General features: G+C 43.1%; 1 protein-coding gene across 1 annotated transcript; it reads right to left on the bottom strand.

Moving 5' to 3' along the window:
* Window positions 1–1,824: 1,824 nt before the first annotated feature.
* Window positions 1,825–19,153, bottom strand: grm2b (glutamate receptor, metabotropic 2b). Its single transcript, XM_076156763.1, has 5 exons — window positions 18,644–19,153; window positions 7,184–8,021; window positions 5,617–6,680; window positions 2,716–2,908; window positions 1,825–1,898 (listed from the first exon to the last, which is right to left on the bottom strand). The coding sequence occupies exons 1-5, from the start codon at window positions 19,151–19,153 to the stop codon at window positions 1,825–1,827; spliced, it is 2,679 nt and encodes an 892-aa protein (XP_076012878.1).
* Between the last annotated feature and the right edge of the window lie 3,074 nt (window positions 19,154–22,227).

Below are 22,227 nucleotides of genomic sequence, written 5' to 3' on the forward strand. Positions count from 1 at the left end.
ATCACACAAGCAAAAGAGGGTGAAGCAGCGGTAATGCAGATGGGATGTGATCCAATAAACGAAACGAATTGGAGGGCGACTCTCAATACAAGTCTGACATTAGGACTAGTTTAATGTGAACGTGGCGGTGATCTGGTGGATGGATGAGTCGTTTCTTTTATGAGTCACAAAGGCAATTTTCCATCATGGTGTCGTTAGAGACAGAGTTGTGCTCATTCTGATTCCTAGACATCAAACATTTTCATAGGAATTTTATCATATGTTCATAGCATACAGTTTATGAAATGTAGGTAAGAGATCATTTCAAGGGAATAGAGCGGCTGTTTATGGGAAAAAATATCTTCCATCAGTGGTTTATAAAGTGGCCCTGTGTTGCCCCCAGAGGTCAACGCAACAGAATTCTCTGGAGATTCCGCTGTTGTTGCAAATGACACAAATGAAACAGGGATCATTTTGAAAGAGTTTCTGCAGTTCAATTACTATTTTCTTAATTTGCTCATACTGTAACCAACACAGGTTTGTTATAGTGCACACACAAGGCTTTCTTCTGCTGTCTTGTTGGTGAAATGCCAGTTGGATGGTTTGCTCAGAGGTACTTGGTTTCAGAATCACTGGGTTAGATCTCAGAGTTGATGGCAGCTTTTGTCAGACCTACCAGAACCCCCAAAGCTGTGCCTGTCCAAATGTGTAGAAAGCTGACTGTGGTTTGAACAGCTGCTCTTTCCTCACACGGATCTGTCCGTTGTTTGTTTGGTAGCCGGATTATTCAAAATCTTTGGAGCCCACGTTGCCCAGGGGAGGACCCATAAAATGTTAGTGCCCATATATGGATCCAGGAACTGGTGCAGGAATAAATCAATAAAAATATTGCTTGAGATTGGGAGATATGGCATGTATTGATATTAATGATCATTAAATGCCATATCATCATCAATCATCTTTTTCTTTTTTTTTTATTGAAAAGGAACTAACACACCAATCTCAATGCAAAACATTATCAGGCATGTTCAGCAACAGGTGTAATTTGGTCCAAATAAACGTCATTAAATTGCTCTGTAGTATTATTATTATCGTTATTGTTAGTGTTTTTTGAAGCATGTGGTGGCGGTGCAGCGTGTGAATGACTGAATGTGTGTAATGCAAAGTAAAACCCCACATATGTGTAGGATTAATTCAAAAAGGCATTTCTTTGTCCAAGCTTGTGTGTACGATGCCAAACACACTCAGCTGTGTTTTAATATTAAAAAACATTTTTATTTACATAAATTACAGGAAAGCACAAACTGTTATAGAGAGTCACATTGTTCATTAAATTGCCAACACATTGTCCATTATATTGTCTAGTTTCCTAGTTTCATCACTATCACTAAAGTTAATCACATATTTTGTTTCAAACAAAGGGGTTAACTTTTTTTTTAATATTTGTATATATTCACAGCACTGTAAGGACGAGATAAGAACAGCCTTTTGTTTTCTTTAACACTATGATCGCATCACAACCACCCAGTTGACAAGACATCTTATGACAAGGCACAGTGCATTTGAATCACATCTATGTGTAAAACCAAGGAGATCATCACAGCATGTTAAATCCTATACAAAAAAAAGGCTTTACACTTGATACATACGGCTCACTGTGGGAACATCATTACGCTCTGGCCGTCCCTGGTAGCTTGTTCACTCTGCTCAGGCGCACTTATCTCTCTGCAGCATATTGATGCCACAGAGCCGCTGTCACAGCCGCCTCCGTTTGATGAAGGGTGATTGATGACTGTTGATGGCCTCTTGTTACGTTTGGAGAGGAACCCTTTTTTCTTTTTTTTCTCACAAAGAGGATGTTGTAGAGTCCACCACCTCACGGCCGTTACACACCGCTGGGACGTAGTTGGAGGCCGATCCTGAGGGGAGAGACGTAAGATGTTAACGAGGCAAAATACGCCAACGTAAAAGGGAAATACAAGGCTAAGAGCAAAGGGAAGAGAAATCTCAGACATGCCTCATTCTAAAAAGAAAATTTGAAGTAAAAAAGTAAAAAGATCAGCTTCAGTTTGTGTTTTGTGCTGTGAATTAGTGTCCTGTTTTGTAATTCATACATTTTAGCCAATGAATAAAGTCTAACTTGATAAGAAATGCATTGACTGAGTAGAAATGTCCAGCCTGCTTCATTCAGCATGCTCAAGTTTTATCCCATATCCTCATTTTTCATTAAATATCTCATGTTTCATTCAGTATTTCAGAATTCATCTTTCATTCTATAAGATCTGATTTTTTTTTTTTTTATTCAACATGGTCTGTTTCATCGAGGTCACATTTTGGGCAGACTTGTTGTCACATTTAGGAAAGGAGGCGAAAGTGTCACAGCCACTATAACAACATATTAGATTTCATGCACCATAGCTTTCAAAAGCATATCCTGCAACATCCGTCCAAGTATTTCTCATACGTTCCATCCTGGTAAAATCTCTGAAATCCATCATAAATATAACAGCAGCTTTAGTTCTTCTCTCTGACAGTGTGATGATGGTGCAGTATGTCGCAAATGTTGCAAATGTTTCCAATATGGCAGAACTTGCATTGCTGTATTTGTCCTGCTGACCACATTATTCCTGTTTTTATCCTAATTTTGAATCTTAAATGTTGCTAGTCATGAATAGAATCCTGTAAAACTCACACAAATCCAAAGTGAGTCAAAAAGGTGTGATGGATGTTGGTTACCTTTTGAGTAGCTGGAGCTGGGGGCGGAGGCGGGCGCGGACACGGTGGCGCTGAAGCGGTTGGCTGTGGCTCTCAGGGTGGTCACGTTCTTCTGAGGCTGGAAGAGGATGATGTGGACTTTGGGAGCGAAGAGGCAGCCGAGCACCACCGACCCGCTGAGGCTGACGGAGATACACATGGTGGTGGTCTGCACCTGAGGGGAAGCAGAGGACAGAGACAGAGCATCAGATCCTCCTTCTACCTTCAAGTACAGACTAATGATGACGTAGCAGAGGTTCAGGCAGCTCGGACACCCTGCCTCCACCTTAGTATCACATCTTACTCCTCCATTAACTCTTAGCCACATCTCTCTTCTTCGTGCTTCCCATGGAAAATCTTTTAGGGGAATTCCCAGTGTATAACCATCACAGATGTTCACAGTTTCAGACATTAACAGTGTCAACTCAATTTGCAGGTTTAATGATCTGGTCGAGGTCAGATAAATATTATAGTAGTTAGTACTTAGTTTCCTTGATATCTCTTACCTAATTGGGCGTGGACGCGGTTTATTATTAAACGAGCTCATGCCAAATTATTCCATGTTAGGGGGAAAAAAAAGAATAAATTCATGGAAGTATAAATATTGTCTTGCTGGTCTCTCTTGGTTGTCATGTGGAGATGTGATGCAAGTGGATTTAGTCTCTTGTGTTGACATTAAAGACCCCATCTACAGCCACATCTGATAATGCATGTGTGCAGATTTCCTTTACAGTATGTATGTGTACTGTTACATGTATGTGCTTAGGCATGACTGTATATACGGGCGAGAATGATGTTAGGCAAAGCACTGCTGGCTGCAAAGTCAGAGCTTAGTTAGTCATATTTCAGCTGCTAATGAGAGCTGACTGCTGGGGTCACCGTCTCTTCCCACCCCACTGGTTACCCCTGCAGACCAGGAACTTCTATTTGCAGAAGCACAGCGTGGTGTGAAATCTCCTCCAAACATACTGCGGAAGGAAAAATGCAGAAACGCTGAATGAGAAATCCTCACGTCTTCACATTATAGATTATAAAAGCGACCTTTGTTTAACAGATCACCTCTCTGGCATTAGCATGTATTTTTAGCTGCTTTTCTATTTACACAAAGTGATAACAAAGCAGGAGTACGACACGAGGCGCTGCCGACCCCACTGTGTTCCTTCTTGAAAGTGAGTGTACATACTCATCCTCATTGCAGGGGAGGGTTGTTGGTTTATTCAATTAATCTTATTTGGTATACTTGTGCGTTTCAGACAGCCAGAAATATTTTATTCATTTATTAATATATTTATTTCCGTTGTGTAGTTTATTGAGTTGAGTTCTACAACTTTCATGAAAGGAATGTGTGACTGAGTATCTGTCCAATATACAGCAAACATACTGCAGGATTACAGAATCATCTTGTTGTGTTATGATTCAAGAGAAGTAAAAACATGTGGTAAAAAGATGATTTAACACAATGACACATAAATGTGGCCGAAATTATGAGGATATCTGTATTTATGAGTGTGACCTTGGCTTGATTATTATTCATAGGGGAACAAGGCTGCGCTCTCATTTGAGTATTTCTCTAATGTGTTATTCAACCCCGTTTGAAATGTGGCAACAGAACCCACGGCCATTATTATTGGTGTCACATAGATCCAAAGCATCAAGGTCTCTGTGTTGCAGAGCCAACCCCTCATTCTTTCAATTGCTCTGTGTGTGTGCGTATGTCAGTGTGTGTGTGTGCGTGTGTGTGTGTTTGTGAGTGTGTGTGTGTGTGTGTGTCTCTGGTGTGAAACCTCGTATTCTACAGTGTTCAGTCAGTTTCATTAATCCCACTCAGGATAAGGGAAAGGACTGCAGTGCAGGAGGGCTGATCACTACAGACATGAAAAGCCTCAGGTAGCTCATGATGAAACAAAGCGTGTGTGGTAGTAGGCGCCCCATCGCGCGCCCCCCACCCCCGCCCACCCCAATCTGTTTGCACAACAAAGGCCTTGTGCACACCCTGACCAAGTGGCGTGGCAGTAGCCTTGAGTTTGAGCCAAAGGCACCAGTTGTCACAATTTAACACAGTCTGTCAGTTTTAAGCCTAATGTTTTGTTCTATTTAACTTAAAAGAGGGAGATTTGGCCTCGAAGGTATAGATTTTCCACTTGCCCTGTGGCTGGAAACATGAAGCACTTATGTCTATGAATATTCATCCCAAATATTCATGGACATTTCATGATGCGGCTATAAACCTGCATAAAACATTGGTGTGTGACTCATATTAGTCCTGAGTGATCTGAATGTATATGAGGTCAGCAGCCATCATTTGCATTGTATCTTCAGAATCCATCTTTTGCATACAAAACATGTGACTGAGTGCCTTCGAATACATGAATCAGTTTCGACTGTGGCTAATGATTTCCTCCTCCATATTCTGGCCTCTCCAGTGTCTGTGCTCTTGGCTTCTGTGCACATGAAAAGAAAATCTGAATTCTTTCATGAGAGTGGCTAAGGGTGATCAAACGAAACTGAAAAGGGAAATCTTCCTCCTCAGCAATTGTAAGAAACACTAGAGGTTGTCATCTATATACTATGGTTATACTATTCCGTAACAGCTGCCGTGTCATTTTACCTTGAAAATTCTCGAAGAACGCATTGTAACGATGTTCAAGGCAAATGGATTCAGTGTTTAGTGTTAAAGATGTTTCTAAGCATTTTCAGTTCCAAACCAGGTTCTTTTCTGTGTGATTGTTCCGCTCCTATGCTTCTGTTTTGTTGTGTGTTCTCCCCAGTGTTGCTTCAAAGCCGTGTGTGTGTGTGTGTGTGTGTGTGTGTGTGTGTGTGTGTGTGTGTGTGTGTGTGTGTGTGTGTGTGTGTGTGTGTGTGTGTGTGTGTGTAGGTTGTTACCCTGTAGTCGCTGGCGGTGACATAAAAGATGGGTTGGAATGCCAGCCAGATGATGCAGGTGGTGTACATGGTGAACCCGATGAACTTGGCCTCATTGAAGTTTTCCGGGCACTTTCGGGTCTTGAAGGCGTAGACTGTGCAGAGGATGATGAGGATGCAGTTGTAGGTGAGTGACAGGAGCATGCTGGAGTCTCTGCTGTTGCACTTGAGGGTGACCACGTCTCTTCTCTCCGGGCTCACCTCCTTTCTGACCCCCGGAACTTCCACCAGCAGCCAGATTACAGCCACCAGCAACTGGCAAGAGATCAGAGCGCCACAGATTGCTACCTGCGAGGCCGGGCTGATGAAGCGCGGCCGCTGGGCTCCGTCCTTCACGCCGCTGAAGATCCGAGCGATTCGGTTGGTCTTGGTTAGCAGGGCTGAGTAACACACTGCGAAGGAAGTGCCTAAGCCAAGTCGACGTAAGGTACAAACAACAGTGGAAGGCTTGGTGATGTAGATGAAGGTCATGCTATAACACATCAGTACTCCCAGCAGGAGGATGTAGGAGAGTTCTCTTCCACTGGCTTTCACCACAGGCGTCTCGTTGTTCTTGAAGAACAAGCCTATTACTGATAGAGTGCTCAATATACCGAGGCAGGAGATGGTCACAGGCCCGATGGCCCAAGCGTCTTCCCAGCGGATGTACTCCTCTGGTAGATCATAGCAGCCCGTGAGGTTAGCCAGGGGCCACTGACCGAAGCTGCAGTCGGCACAGGTGAACTCATCCTGCAGGTACTGGTAGGGCTGACAGGGGATACAGATCCAGCAGCACACATCTCCAGGCTGCATACTCTTCACCTCGTTCTTCCTGCAGGGGTCACTGCACTGGGACGTAGGCGGCACCTGTCCCTGCCAGGCCACCAGGCTGTTGTTCAGGGTCAGGATCTGGTCCCAGTAGCCCACCTTCTTGTAGGCAAACTTTCCCCCTTCTTTGTGGTAATGAAAGATGTTGTAGCGGCTGATGCTGTCGCCAACAGCGTCGAATCGCACCATGTTCTCAGTCTCGGCCGGTCGGAATGGAGCTGATAGAAGGCAGAGACAAAGCAGAGCTGATTTCAAGCTGCTGTCCATGAACACGATGCAAGATGACAACATGAGAAAGACAACAGACTCAATAATTCCAAATCCCTTCTCAAAAACAGGCTCATTGAGTAAGCAACACATTTTGAGTCACACTGTTTGGATTGCAGAGCCAACCAATAAACATTACATCACCATTCACACAGAGATAAGTGGCTTTGGGGGAAACACTTTGAACTCTGTATATTTCAGTGGAAAGAAGGATCTCCCAGGGTTCACAAAGGGTGGAGGAGCCACGCTTCAGATTTCTCTGGACAAAGTGAAAAATTGAAAAAGTGGAATACAGTTTTCACTTTTACAGCACGAACCATCTGTCAAACCACAAAGGACAACCAGTGAATAACACGGTGGCCAGGAAAAGCAATTTGTATTCCCTTTTTTTGTTGCTATGGGATACAGCTCTCTCTCTCTCTTACTCTAACTTGCTCTCTCGTGCTTTGCTCACCTTCAAACTTGGTTTTCAGGATGAACTCCTTGTAGAACCTCTTGCCGTTACCTGGCTTCATGGCATCGCAGACCTTGGATGTGTTGAAACACACGGCCTGCCTCATGTTGTGGAGGGCGAAAGCCATGGCGTAAACTGCATTCACCACAAACATGATCTTGGATTCCTGTTCAAACAGACCATCCCTCAGGCTGCGGTCGCTGCAGCCGTGTTCCTGTAGGCTGCAGCCAAATCGATGCTCCCAAAACTCCTTGAACCACGGGTTCCTCGTGTTAGTGTACGGGTTCAACTTGGTGAAGTAGTCTTCAAACTCTCGGATTGGGTAGGAGGCCAGCTCGATGGTGAAGGCCCCATCTGCTGCAGTTTCGCTGCCCCTTGTCACGCTCTCCTGTGCACCCCAGCCATCGCTGGCCACCCAGATAAAGCTGACATTCATTCGAGCAGCAGCCACCAGCAGCTCGCGGGCGTCTTCACTGCGGGTGAACAGGATGACCACCCTGGCGTTGGACTTCTGCTGCAGGGAGCGGATCACATTGTCATAGCCCTGCCGGTTCATGGAGCGGCTCACCTTGGCTGACGTGGCGATGCAGATTTGGCGAGAGCGGGTTTCCTGCTGGAAGGCGTCGATGCCGGTCTCACCATAGTCACCCTCTGACGCTACCGTAGACACGTATGTCCAGTTAAAGTACCGCAGGATTTCAGCAATGGCCTTGGCCTGGTAGAAGTCAGGGGGCACAGTGCGGGCAAAGTAGTCATAGCGGGACTTATCGCTGAGCTTTGCACTGGTGGAAGCGTAGCTAATCTGAGGGATCTGGAACAGTCGCAGTAGGTTGGCAACCTACAGAAAGAGATGGAAGACAGTGAGTCAGCAGGACACCACTCAGCATAACCACCATAAACATGACAGGACGAATGCTTTAATACCTGCATGATGGATTGCCATTCATTTTAGAACATTGTACATAATTGGAAATTTGAGAATAGAATAGCTTAGTGTCACATGTGTAAAACATTATGTACCAAGCACTGGTTGCTCTGTGGTCACATGTGTTATTGCCACTGTGTAGAAAGAAGTCCCTCTGAGAGATGCCACTAGTGGTTACAAGAGGTCATGTTCTGGTGGAGGGTTTGTTTGATGAAGTGTGGTAAGTGTACGTTCAGGAGATGTTAGTTAATTAAGTGTATGCTACACCACATGGGTTGATGTCACTCATATCAATTGGCTAATTATTGCTGCTGTTGATGTTCCAGTTGGCCTATAAAGGTTACCAACATGAGCAACTCTGAAAAGTTCAATGAGCACCTTGGAAAGTATTCACAGTCATCTCGCATCTTTAGCAGAGGGACACAGTATACATTTAAATCAACGGCCCCGTCGGCAAGCATGGAAAGGTACTGAATGTAAAATTGTACTGCAACTGCAGAAAGGAAGCTTATCCCTGCTTTGCCTCTGATATTTTGATGCCTCACAATTTCAATTGGTAGAAATGAATATGACCTGTAGCTCTGTGATGTTTGTCATGTCCGCGGGAAGGAAACTGAGACAATCCGTCAAATAGTCAACTCTGTTAAATCCCTTTACAGAATTGCCAGATAACAGCAACAACGGCAGACGGACAACAATCTTGTTTTCTCAGGTTAAATTCTTTCTATCCAGTTCTTCAATGTGCAAGTTATATCAAAGAATGACAGGATATTTTCTGGCTGAAGGGATGATTTTGTGGTGATGGTTATGCTGTGTGATATGACTGAGGATAAGCTTCTTTTTAGATCTCATCTTTCATCGTTCCTCTTTTATTTGTTCTATTTTTTGTCTCCCTCTCATTCCGGATTCTTCACTTCCTGCCCCTGTGTGATTGTCTGCCCCGCCCTGATTAGTTTCACCTGTTCCTGATTTGCCTCACCTGTTCGTCATCATCCGTTCCCTGATGTGTACTTCATCTGTGTGTTTCCCTCCTCCTGTGCCCATTTGCCTTTGTTCCTTGTATGAAGTGTTCTAGTGTGTTCTCTAGTGTTTGCGGCTTTTCTTTGCGGTGCATTTCAGTCCATATCTGTTAGTGGCACCGTTACAAAAAAAGATTCCAATAAAGAGTTTGCATCTCACATTTATCTATGAGAGGAGGCTGGAGAAAACATCATTTTATTCAGGATGTCTCATGAGAGATGCAGCTTGGTGGAAAGCCATGAGCGCACGTTGCTTCACTATGACTTCTCCACCCTCTGGCTTGCTGCTGCGCCTGAAGGCTTTCCAAATAATAGCGTTCACATGGATGGAATTGGAACCTTCCATTTTCTCACTCGGCCCTATTAAAAGTACAATTCTTCCAGCTCGCTCAATCCACCCACTCAAAGTGTGAAGCCAGTTATCAAACCATTATGGTTGTCGGCTATTTTATCAGTATGATATATGCCTACCGTGGGATTGAAGCAATACAAACTTTGTTCTGCCCTGCAAAAAGAAAAGAATTCAAAAGAAGTCTTGAGTTTTGAGACGTTTAATGTTATCCAAGAAAATAAACCTTATCAGTCACCATCTGCTCAAGATTATTAGACTTTTTTAAACATAATTTCTCTTATTTTGTAAGATATCCAAGGCCAGATTTACTCTCAGCACTATGCAAATTACCCAACAGGCTGCAAATATCCGCATCGCCGCATGTTTTCAGTTGAATGATCAGAGCTGCAGCACTGCCGCTATTTAAGACGCTTCTCGTATCTGTTATCCTGATGTCTTCTTTCTTAATGAACGTCTTTGGGTCACGCAAAATTTAAATGTGTCATTCAAGAATGACAGCTGCCATTATTCGAATCTAGGGCTTTATTCATGAAGTTAACACCTGCCTCTCAAAGAGTAAATCATAGATGCAATTACCTTTACCACAACGGTGACCAGCCATAATAAATCTATTCCATTGTCTCATTATGCACAGCATGTCCCTTTTCTCTCGTTTTTACCAGCACAAACCCCCGGTGCGTCACATACTAAGTATGGACAAACAGTAGTGTATTTGTCTCTGTTACCGTCTGCTAAAGGCCAGCAAACCTTTAGTAAATCTCCCCCTTCTCCTGTATTTTAGCCTGAGCTAAAAAAAGTGGCTACTGTCATTAGAAACATAGATGGTTCTGCTTAGTACATCATCACACATTTACATTCTAACATTTCTACCGATCCTAAATATGGACGTCCATGTAGTCCTGTTTCCTGACATCGTAACACAAACAAGTGCTGAAATAAAAGACTAATTACCTCATTACAAGCACCTTTAATGCTGTGAGGCTAAACAAGCTACAATAAAACACGTTTTATTTCGAGAACTCTTACATGATGTTTGGGATCATGGAACTCTCGGGCAACATTTATATCCCTGTACAGCCATTAGTTAATATAGAGCGAGGCATTAACAAACAGGCATTGGCGGAGTGTACACGGTGAAGGCAATGCAAACACTCCTGTGTTTAGCCTCAGAAATCACTGACATTAACCCTGAACTCAGAGCAGCCATGTGCTTAACCTCCTTCAGTTAAAACAGCCCAAAGATAAGAGACTGAAAACACGCTGCCAGCACTGGAGGGGATGAACGGAGCAAATATGATGTATGTGGACAAGCGCAACACACCCGCCAGTGATCCTCACCCATCGTCTCCGTCAGAATATAGGGCAGAGGTCTTATCACATGATTTCCTTTCTTAATGCACAGGGAGGCTTGATTAGACTCTGACATTAATGGTTTCATTGATGCTGCCTCCGACATATAGTGTTTTGTATGCAACAACCTACACTTAATTCAGTCACACACACACACATACACACGCGATAAGAGGGGAGTATCCTCTTCCAGGCTTTCAAAGCATTTGGCCTTCATCAATACCAATCTTGGGGAAGCTTGCCAGCGCACCTTTCAGGACGGCACTACGTAGATTGTGTGACAGAGACCGTCTGTTAGTCCTCTCTCTCTCTCTCTCTCTCTCTCTCTCTCTCTCTCTCTCTCTCTCTCTCTCTCAGGTAAAGTTGTTTGTGGTTAAAATATTGCAGTATTTGCCTACAACTACATAAATTTGTCCCATTGGTCTAGATTGCAGAAGTTCTACTTGGATATTTTTTGCAGTGATACTAAATGGACGAGGAGTATCAGATCAAAATAAAAAATGAAACACATTCTCCTCTCATAAAGTCAGTTTGGTTTTATATGAAGTCCTGGCTTGTTAAAAGTTGTATTGATCGTGTTCTACAATTTTATCTGTCTACCATAACAACTAATCAAGTGTAAAATGGATAAACTCAGTGGTCGACAGGTCAAAGCAGGTAGGACTGCAGTGAGTGTTGCTAATGCGAAGGACCAAAAGCAACATGCGGTGAAAAAGGTTGATAAAGTGTTCTATCATGTAGCCATCAAATCCTGTGATAAGCTGCATTGTGGTCATTTGTGCGCAGTGGCCAGTGTTTCCTCCGCGAACTGAATGAAGCTCTGAGGACAGATATGAGACAGCTGGGACATACATAGGCTGTCTCTTACTCATGCGTCAATCAGGATTTTTTTTTTTACAGCATGGAAAGTCCATCTGTACCGAATGTCCCCGAGGCCCCTGTCAAGCTGAGACATACTGTAGACACACTACATGACAGGCAGCGACGGGCGCCGGCCTTTGTCATTGTGCAATACAGATCAGCTGCAGCTACAGAGGCATTTTACATCATTACGTCAAATACAAACATCTAAAGTTAGGCACTCTGTTTGCACAAGGTAAATGCACTAAGACACAGAACGCAGCAGCAAACAAATAATCAATCATACATTTGATTGAGTAAAGTGTGGTTCCTTCCTCTTTTTTCAATTCCTTTAAAACACAAGTTTAATGCTCAAAAACAATAACAGGGTATTCTATAAACAGCGTCCCATATGACCTTTGCTGGGCTTCCATTAGATGTTATTTTAGAATTACGTGGTTGAGTTTGTGCTTGTGATGAGAAATGACTCATTAATCATACACAAATACCAACAGATGATACAGGAAATGATACAATTTCTGGCAAATCTAACACAAAGCAAGGATTAAAAACTAACTACAAACCTTCCGTGCATCGTTCTCTCGCTGCCGTGGCCTCAAGGGACGCGGCGAGCTTGGAAGCGATGCGCCACGGATCATTTAAATATAACAAATGGCTTTTACAGCGTAGGGTGCATGGAAAGGCCAAGGCCCAACACAATGGTGCACTTGTGACGCATGTAGCAGTCTGATCTTTGCGCTCAATAGTCACGGTGAAGGAAAAAACATGTGGCACATTAGTTCAAGTGAACAAAGATGGCTAAAAACAGCACACCAGGCTTTATCGGCTTAATTGCGCAACATCAAACATGCAACCCCTCTCTAAATCTCAAAGTAAAGACAGTACTTTCTGTGTTCAAAGACAAGTGGTGACGATCTCAAGGACAATGTACTACCATGGTGTAATTCAGCGGCTCCATGTCTTTTTTTGTTTCGAATCTGTTGGATGTGACAAGCGAGATCTTTCAGGATGATCGGAAACGTCTTTGGTCTTGGATAAGTTTCTGTAACTGCTAGAGTGAAGTACTGACGACAGCACATCAACAAGAACGACAACAAGTGCGGAAAAACACAGCCGACTTTATAATTTCAGTGGTTACGTGAGAAAGCTGCTATCTGGCAGATCTAAGGAATCCAAGCAGATTTTGGCCTGATTGCAGCTGCATTATTGTGGCTGTTTATCCTTCAGCCTGAGGGGGTCATTAGATTTTCGAAAACGGTAATTAATTCAAATTTAGTCCAAACGAATTCTGAAAACAACAACAGCAAGAAATGTATTCACTTATCTCTTCCACCGTCGCCATTTTGAGCCTGTGCTTTGTTTCCCTCCTGAAACTGTTTACGGAGGCTTGGAATTGTTCCAGCGCTGCTCTCGCCCTTTAACTGTGTGTGTAGATTTAGATATTTCAAGATGTATACCGGCCCTATAGTTTGCTGTAGGCTACAAAACTCTTATCACACCATGGAAAGTGAAGCCAACAACAGCTGAATAACTAACAATGGTTGGAAATTCAAAATGAATTTGCAGTGCAGGGTTCTGTTCTGTTCTCTTCTGCCCGCAGCAGCAGCAGCAGCAGCAATGCTTCCACTGTGAAAGTGAAACGTTTGTGGCGCAGAAGCAGCCACTGTAACTGAAATGGACATAAATATCCCATTTTCTCTCTTCCAACTCTGTTTATCCCGCCATGGTCAAAGCTACAAGGTTTCTTACACACGATTCAGGTCTTTCAATAGAGGTCACGGCTTTGGATGTGTAGATTAGGCTTTAAAGGTTTCAAGTCCACAGAGTCTGCTGCCGTCGGCCCTATGTGAATTACTATTTAGTAAGAACCTGGGATACAAAATGTACCTTATGTGACAAATATAGGGCCACACAGTATATAGAACATTCAGTGCTGTGTTGTTGATGAATGTGAGCCTGATATAGTAATATTCATACTTTCTATTGAAGGGAATGCAGCGAGACTAACCCTGATCCTAAAACATGTCGATCTGATTGTACACCCCTACCATTAAACTTGAATGTGTTATTTCCTCCCACCACCTGAACAAAATTCAACACAACATTGGCTTTCCGTGCTGCTCTGGAACGCAAGGATCCATCTGTCAAAAACGCTGCTCTATATTTTCTGCGACTCACAACTCGGAAGTGGTGCTCATCTCCTCTGGTGTATTTGTGAAATAAACTGGATTAGTTCAGTAACTGTGACTGATTGTAACAACTACAGGTTCCAAACTGTGAATGTTAATGTATTATTCAGATACTCCATGTGCGACAAAAAAAAAACAACAGATCTAAGACGGACGAGATGAAGGTGCAGCTGGTGATATCGCTCACTGCACGTTCCAGGTATGCGAGTATCTCCTCTCACTTTGATTGACATTCTTTGTGCGCTAATTAGAGGCGAGAGAGGCGAGTTGTGTTCTCTTATTGTGCAAAAGTGTCTGGCTCAATAACAACATTTTCAGAGGCGGAGAGGGAGGGAGGGAGGGAGGGAGGGGAGAGGGGGACTCGGCAATAACGCACAATATAAGACAACAAGAAGGCTTTTGAAGGTGACACCGCCAGAATATTCTGTTTACCCGACACAATCTGTGGGAAGGAAACAATAAGATGGAGCCCTCTGCAATTCCTCCAGTGCCACACATCAACGCATTTAATAAACCACTGCAAACCAATGATATTAAATGTCAACATACAGCAAGACAGATATGAATTCATTTATTTAATCCACACGCCTTAAATTACTGAAGAGCTTCCTCAAGCTCAAGACGGCACGGCGACACTAAGACATAGTTTGTCTTCCAGGCTGGATGTTCCGGAGTGTGAATCTTAGGATATTACATTTTTAGGATACTAGATTTTTTATTAAGCGTTGCCCGGGAGAAATACACTTCACATCACCTTTCACATATGTGTTTGTTGACTAAGACAGATTACTGAACTGTCCTTCAAGGATTTCAAGGTGTGTGTGTGTGTCGTATGAGTTTTTATTATGGGATTGTAAGGGTTTGTGAAATTACATTATATTACATTACGAGCATTTGGCAGACGCTTTTATCCAAAGCGACTTACATTACATTACATTACCACCCTTCGCAGAGGGGGGAGCAATTGAGGGTTCGGTGCCTTGCTCAGGGGCACCTCGGCAGGGAATCAAACCGGCGACCCTCCGGTTCCCAAGTGGAAGCTCTACCCACTGAGCTACTGCCTCCCTAAATTATAGCCAGAGCATTTTTTATTGTTCTTTTTGCAGTAAAATATTTTATTTTCCCCAGCTGGCTTCTTCTTCCTGTGTGTGGTTCACCTGTGTGTGTGTCTGTGTCTGTGTCTGTGTGTGGTTCACCTGTGTGTCTCTGTGTCTGTGTGTGGTTCACCTGTGTGTCTCTGTGTCTGTGTGGGGTTCACCTGTGTGTCTCTGTGTCTCTGTGTGGATCGTCTTTGCAGCCCAAACACACACAGATGAGGTGAATTTGAAGCTCATCTGCGTGTGTGTGTGTGTGTTGCTCCCTGACTCTGACTCTTATCCAGTGAATGCAGGGAGAAGCTCCAGCCCTCTCCAGCAGGTTGAAACAATAGATGGATAGATGGATGGATTCCATAGCTTTTTGTTTTTTCACACTGGGCCCAGCTGAGCGTGGTAATAGCCACTTTGATGCTGAACTTCTACAATGTTAGAACTTTTTAACAAGGTCACACAGAGTCAAAATCGGTTTTCCCCCTGGATTCCTTCACTCAATCTGTATCCATTCATTTTGCTCATCTCCATTGAAACTAGATTTTGAACAATTTTTAAAATTTGCATCTCCTCCTGCAAATTCAGCTCAGTTAAACAAAATAGTACATTGTAAACTTGTCTGTGAGACAAAAGTTATACTGTTGTTGTTTTTTATTATTCCTTACTGTTTTGCAACAGTTTGCTACCATATTTGAGTGGGCGTGGTTTATTCTACTTAAAGTGCTGCAGTATATCTAACAAATGCATTATGTGTATTCAGCTCCACATATGCATGTAGGCCACGCCCACTTGCATTTACAATTTTGTTTAATACTGGTAATTTGTCCCAAGTTTTACCGGTAAAATATCTGGTCCAAGTGGTAAAAAAGTCACTTCAACCTCACATCATTGTAAAGCACAATCAGACACAACCAGAGAGCCAAAAAAGATGATTTGTTGGTGGGAATGTTTCAAAAGCTGGCAGTGCTTCCTGAACATAACGTGTTTATCTGCTGCGTGATTGATCCAGCTGTTATAGATACACGGATGTGTGGGTGTATGTGTGGCAATGCTGTGGAGTACTATATGCTGGATACTCCCAACCCTGTCGCCCTGCCTTTGTTTTAAGTGTAGTTGTACAGCAAACTAATTACACAATCAAACATTAATAAATTATACCACAATAAACTATCGCCAGTCCGACTGCATTTCTAGTTGCACATTACTGTTTGTAGGTTGAGTTGCCATTTGGAACTAAATATTATAATCCAGTCATCATTCACAGTTACTGACAAACAGCCAACATCCCAGATGGCAATCAGGACTATTTTCAAAAAATGAAATAGTGAGAAGCCATAACAAGAGCAGCAAAGCAAAACAGGATGAGTAAGAAGTGAAAGATGACATTGAAAGCCTTATGATGATACTAATGATGGTGCTAATTATGATTAAAAAATCACATCGGAGCTGAGAAGAATCTGGCACATTTATCTCTGGTCTGTGTTACAGGCAGCGTCCTCCTCCTCCTCCACCTCCTCCTCCTCCTCTTCTCTCCGGGCTGCAGCCAGGGGAGATGTTCCCCACAGATGGGAAAGGCATCTCCCCTCAGTTTCCCCAGGACATTCCCTGGCACTTGCTGTTCGCTCTTCCCTTCTCTAACACCCCTCATTATCACCAAGTGGGTCTCTGGGATAAACAGGGTCTGTGTAAACCAGCGACCCCCTCCAAAAAAGATCCCACCGCAGGATTCTCACCGCTCTCACAGCTCACATTCAATGAAACGTCCAGGACTGTTGAGAGACTGTTGAGTCTGTCTGTATGTATGTATTCAAATTCATTCACAACACTCAGAGTTTCCCTCAGTGTTTGTTTGTGTGTGCGTGTGTGAGGTCGCTGAAGACTTTCACAAAGACACACAGACACACACAGTCCTTTTCATATGCTCCTGGAAATCATGCTGTTCATTTATCAAAGCGATCATTAATTTAAAAGGGGAGGTAAAGTGAAGAGGTTTGGTGTTGATTGGTGCTTTGAATGGTTCCAGGGAGGAAATTATACATGGTTGAAGTTTTTCCTGTGAATATGAGTAGACACTCTGCATTCAGCGTTACAGTCACAACATGCTGAGAAGAAGCATTCAGTGTGGAGGAGTGCTGGCGACAAGTTGTGTTTGGATCATGGCTTTGTTTTGATAGACATAAATGGAGGATTCACACTCAAACAGGCTCCAGCATTCAACATATTCAAACTATCATGGAAATTTATATGGATGGCACACAATATTAAATTTGACCCCACAGAAATTTGATATAATTTTCATAGTGATTATGCCTTCATATCCAAACTTAGTTTAGAAATGCAGCTATAAACACAGATTCACGGCAGGTTCATGTAAAATCCCAGCCCTGTCTCCTACAATTTAACTTAATAAACTATGAAAGTCTATGCTTAATAACATCTCCTACAAAATGCACTTGTCCACAGGTTATGTTTAAGTTGTTTTATGAATATCTCTCATTGTTTACAAAACATTTGGAAGTTTCATTTATTTATTTCATTTGCCACTGAGCACATTCCAGGTCCGTCTTAGCTTTGACCCTCGATGCTTGATGCTGATCCAGACACTGCGCCGCTCTGCACACAGTATTATTCAACCAAGAAGAAAAAATCAAATCAAATCAATGTTGCTCACCTACGATCAGACTGCACTACTTTAAATGCATTCATCAACCTTTTCCAAAGTTACACACAAAAATAATAATAAATAATAAATGATGTACAGCAGCGTGTACACTTAATCAGGATTCATTCATATTCATACTGACGAGAATAAAATACTACTCATTCACTATTCATGATGAATACTAGTGATATTATTCTTATGTGATATCAGTTTTGTGTGCGGCTGTTATGGGAAATGTTTGCTTTTGTTTTCAACGTTCAGTATTTTTGCCTTAAAACTTAATTTCCTTTATGTTCGTAATGTTTTGGTTCTTTGCTTTAGAAAATGGCTGATAGCTTCTATTAAGTTTGGGTTCGGTGAAAGTAAATTAGGTCTCTGTGAAAATACAGCTTTGTTCACCAACACGAGTACAAAAAAAGAGATCCTAAAATACAGTTTGCGTGCGTGCGTGCGTGCGTGCGTGCGTGCGTGTGCGTGCGTGCGTGCGTGCGTGCGTGCGTGCGTGCGTGCGTGCGTGCGTGCGTGCGTGCTTGTGTGTGCGTGCTAATGGAAAGTACAAGACAAATTATACATACAGACTTTGTCTCCCTAACATCTACTGCATCATGGTAATTATGACGTGTGAGGGGAATCAGCATTAATTAGGTATGCTCAGATGCATTGCCTCTGGCAACCTTTCATACGTGTGAAAGGTCAGCGTTTTCTGCATGGAGGAAACTAAATGGCTGACAAAGTGACGGATGTTTCTGTGAATGTCGATGCTTCATACAGCAACATCCCATGTGGATTGTTATTCCAGCCAAAGCATAAAAGTCCTGCTATGAAGAATTACTGAGTAGAGGAAAGGAGCAGGTGCAAGGCATTTTGGGTAATTATCTCTGTTGTGTAAACATGAGAGAGTGTGAACGCATGCATAAAGAGATTAAATCATTGTTAAACCAAAAAAGTCAAACTCTCTTGCCCCTGGTCCTTCTGGTCACATGTGAGATTTACTCACTGTAGATGCACATTTACCTGAATGGAAACATCGCTGTAGGATCCTCCAATGACCCCAGAGATGGCAAGAGGAACCTCATTTTGGACGGGTCTGGAGCCGTCGGGGCAGATGAAACCTGGATCCTGCACCTTGGTGAGGGAAGCTCTGACAAAATCCAGGGACTGCTCCAGAGCGTAGGTATCCTTGGAGCAGGTGTCCAGGATGTGGGCCCCCAGCTGGAGTCCAGGAAGGATGTGATCACTGGAGTTAATCTCATCCAGCGCCAGCAGCATGGCTTCCAGCCTTTGGATCCCTCTCGCCTCATTGATCTTCCCACAGTCCTCTATCCCATCACCTTTTTGGTGCACTGGGAACAGACCACCAATCACCAAGTCCCCATCAATGATGATTTCGCGTTTGGCAGCGGGGGGCATTCGGGACATGCTGGGGAGAACTCCAGAGATCAGCACCTCCAGCAGGAGAACATGGAGGGGCAAGTAATGAAGAGCAGTGACCAACAAGCTGGAGCGGAGCACTTCACTCAGCATGGCCACAGCAGGTTGCAGGGATCAGTTGGCTCAAGAGGAGGAAAGCAAAGGCTCACAGATAGCGAAGGCAGATGACTTTCACGTTTTCTCTCACTGGGTGCAACATCTTTGACATTTCCTTAACAAGGAAGGAATGAAGATGAAATTAGTTAACCACAAATAACAACTTGTGCTCTGTTCTATTCTGATTTGTTAGTTGGTTTTCATTTCCTCATTTATTTGTTCATGTTTTTCAGAAAATATAACCAGTTACAACATGTACACTCTTCTCACCTGCTGTCAGGTTGCAGCATTGAGAGGTTTTGTCTCATTTTGACTGTATTTGACTTTCACACCCTTCAACTTGATTTCTGATAGATGTGAGGAAGATGATGTCAGGCAGCAAAAGCCACACAGTCGTAGTTGTAGCTACTCGTGTGAGACAGATGTGGAAATAGTTGAGGCCGGGCCCCTGGTGATCACAGGAGTGGAACATATTGATCTTGTATCTGAGAGGCAAACTCTCAATTACCTCTGCTGTGTGACTGTCAAACATTTATAGATATTTAAGGCAGCTATTGGGTAAACATTATTTCTCAGACAGTGGGATATCACATATATGGTGGTACTCTTCAATGGCTGGGGTTGCCATGGAAACATGGCGGGTAAAAAAAAAAGGGTTGTGCTGCAGCGAAGTGGGCAGTGAGACAAGTATGCGAACATAGATTTGTATCATGTCGAGATTATAGGTTTGGATCTTATTAGGACGTATTAAGACGCCTGCAAGGGCGGCTGGCTCAAACAGAGAGGGAAGGAACCAATCACAGTCTGATGGCGGCAAGTTGACCAACACGGGAATGATCACAGCATGAGAGAGTGTGAATGACTTGGTGATTACATACCATGAGCAGTTATGTGATGTATTACTCATTTGATTTTGAAGTCAAAGGAGAGCAGCTATGACAGAATATGGTTCCATTTTCCCAATAAAGGAGTTGTGTGAGGTAAAGTACTGATTTGTCCCATTGTGTCATGCATGGTACAACCTGCAGAGCCGAATGCATTACAGGTGCACTATTATTAGTTTAACTCTTAGGTGTCATCCTATTCGATGGCAATGCCCTTTCCTGCGTGAACATATAGGTGAAAAACAACCCAGCTGTGGTTCATGCAGGAGGAGGCGGAAAGCACCAGCATCTGCAGCTACACACAGATAACTTATATTATATGTGTGTGAGAGTATTTCTGCAGGCGGGGGGGGATTGACAAATATATGTGACATCCCAAAATAACCAAAATGATAGGGAAACAACTGTAACATTGCATTGTGGGTGAGACCTTTCTATCCACTGAGGGAAGATATGGTATCAGATCATGATGTACCATTATACCTGTGTGTGGTGGCGGCAGCAGGAGTTAGAATCAAGGTGATAGAGCAACTTCAAAGAGTTTAAGAATCTAATTGCTTGTCTGCTCTGCTTGTCGGAGCAGATGGGGCTTTTCTGCTTGTAAGGGCCGTGTCACTGGGGTGAATTAATGGCGCAATAAGGTGCAGCCAATTAGGCAGACCTATGCAAAGTAGGTCACCGTCAAGTTCAAGGTCCGATGCAGCCCTTTAAATCTTTAAGAGGTAAAAACAAATGAGTCTGAAGTGGACACGGAACCTATCAAAGGCATTACTCCCTCCCAGTTATTTGAGAGGAGTAATACAAGGGGAGGCATGCTATCAGCCGCTTAAAGCTGGAGCCCCGGCTTTATTCTAACGCAGGTCCTACAAGGACTTCCTCACGTCATTAAACCTATCTGGAGGTAGAGAAAGCGGCCAAGAGAGTCACTTGCTTTCCTGCTGTCTCTGCACAATATTCCCTCTGTAAGGAGAATTTCAAATAGAAATGACAGTGTGGTTTGCTCAGCTTTTGAACCGGCAGCTAGAGAGGATTTCTCCAACATTAGCAACATAAAGCGGCTTTGAGAGCGCCAGTCTGTATTGTATTATCCAAATATAGAACATGTGTAATGTATGATTCACTGGTGCGTTCCTCTCAGCAAGGACGGTGGTAATTGGCACAGTACAGCCCTATTATGTGCTGCTTGTATGTACGGGGAAATACTGTGAGATGGTATTCAAATGTTGGAAATGAGCTGATGAGATGGTTTTGGGGAACTGACAGGAAGTTAAAAATCCACTTAAAGCTCTGACACTCATTCATTACAACTCATGAATAAGAATAGAAAAGAACCGGACAATCAGCTGAAAAATGACTGCTAAATTACTTTAACATGTTTCAGAAACTAACATTGGAAGGGTTACAGTTTGTGGCAAACTATTCTGTGATTGTAAAGCAAAATATGCAACGGACTATTCAAATGTACTTTTAGAGCCATTCTATTCCCCAGTGAAGAGAACAACAGATTTATCTTTTAAGAATCGTATAATTCTGTAATGTACAGGAGCAGAACACACAAGACAAATCACCCCGTATACAATACAGGCATATAAACCAAGATCTCATACTTTAGTTGAATAATCCCATCCAAAGTTTACTGGCTGCAGTTAATGAAAGGCACAGAGAAGAGAAATCAGCAGCCAACATAACTACGCTTATGATTTCCTCATTATATCATCTCCAGTAGAGACAGTTTATCCCCCCACCTGGACTTGTCAGATGAAGGAATTAGAGGAGCTCTGTGCTGGCGAGCGGCCACCCTAACATACCCATAGATCAGTGCACTGTTTCATTAACAGCAGGGGGGAAGTCTGCTTGTCAAACTTGTGAGACTCCTAAGACTTGTTTCTTATTTTTATTTATTAATTTATTTTTTGCTTTATTTTTTGCCTCTGCTGATGTTTGCTCCAAAGAAAAAGGTCACGCAGTCACATAAACATCCAATTTAATGGAGCCACGAGGCTGTGTTAGGCTGAATGTGTGTGTTCATTGTCATACTTCATCTATATCGTTCATTAAGGCGTGTGGGTGGCAGAACATCCATCTACTCATCTAACACTGAGAGGAATCCTGCTGCTCCAACACCCACTGTCTGCTTCACAACAATGCCCCGTGTGATGCATGCGCGATGATTATCCTGTCCAATGC

The sequence above is a fragment of the Genypterus blacodes genome, unplaced genomic scaffold (assembly GCF_046128005.1).
Source record: "Genypterus blacodes isolate CSIRO-AG114 ecotype Tasmania unplaced genomic scaffold, CSIRO-AGI_Gbla_v1 ptg000070l_1, whole genome shotgun sequence".
NCBI lineage: Eukaryota > Metazoa > Chordata > Actinopteri > Ophidiiformes > Ophidiidae > Genypterus > Genypterus blacodes.

What these genes read in the sequence shown, in the direction of transcription:
- grm2b (XM_076156763.1), bottom strand. Translation starts at nt 19,153, where the DNA reads ATGCTGAGTGAAGTGCTCCGCTCCAGCTTGTTGGTCACTGCTCTTCAT. An exon ending in CCTGAAAACCAAGTTTGAAG is followed by an intron (nt 6,681 to 7,183) that starts GTGAGCAAAGCA and finishes GCCTTCTATCAG; the next exon opens with CTCCATTCCGACCGGCCGAG. An exon ending in TCACCGCCAGCGACTACAGG is followed by an intron (nt 2,909 to 5,616) that starts GTAACAACCTAC and finishes GCTTCCCCTCAG; the next exon opens with GTGCAGACCACCACCATGTG.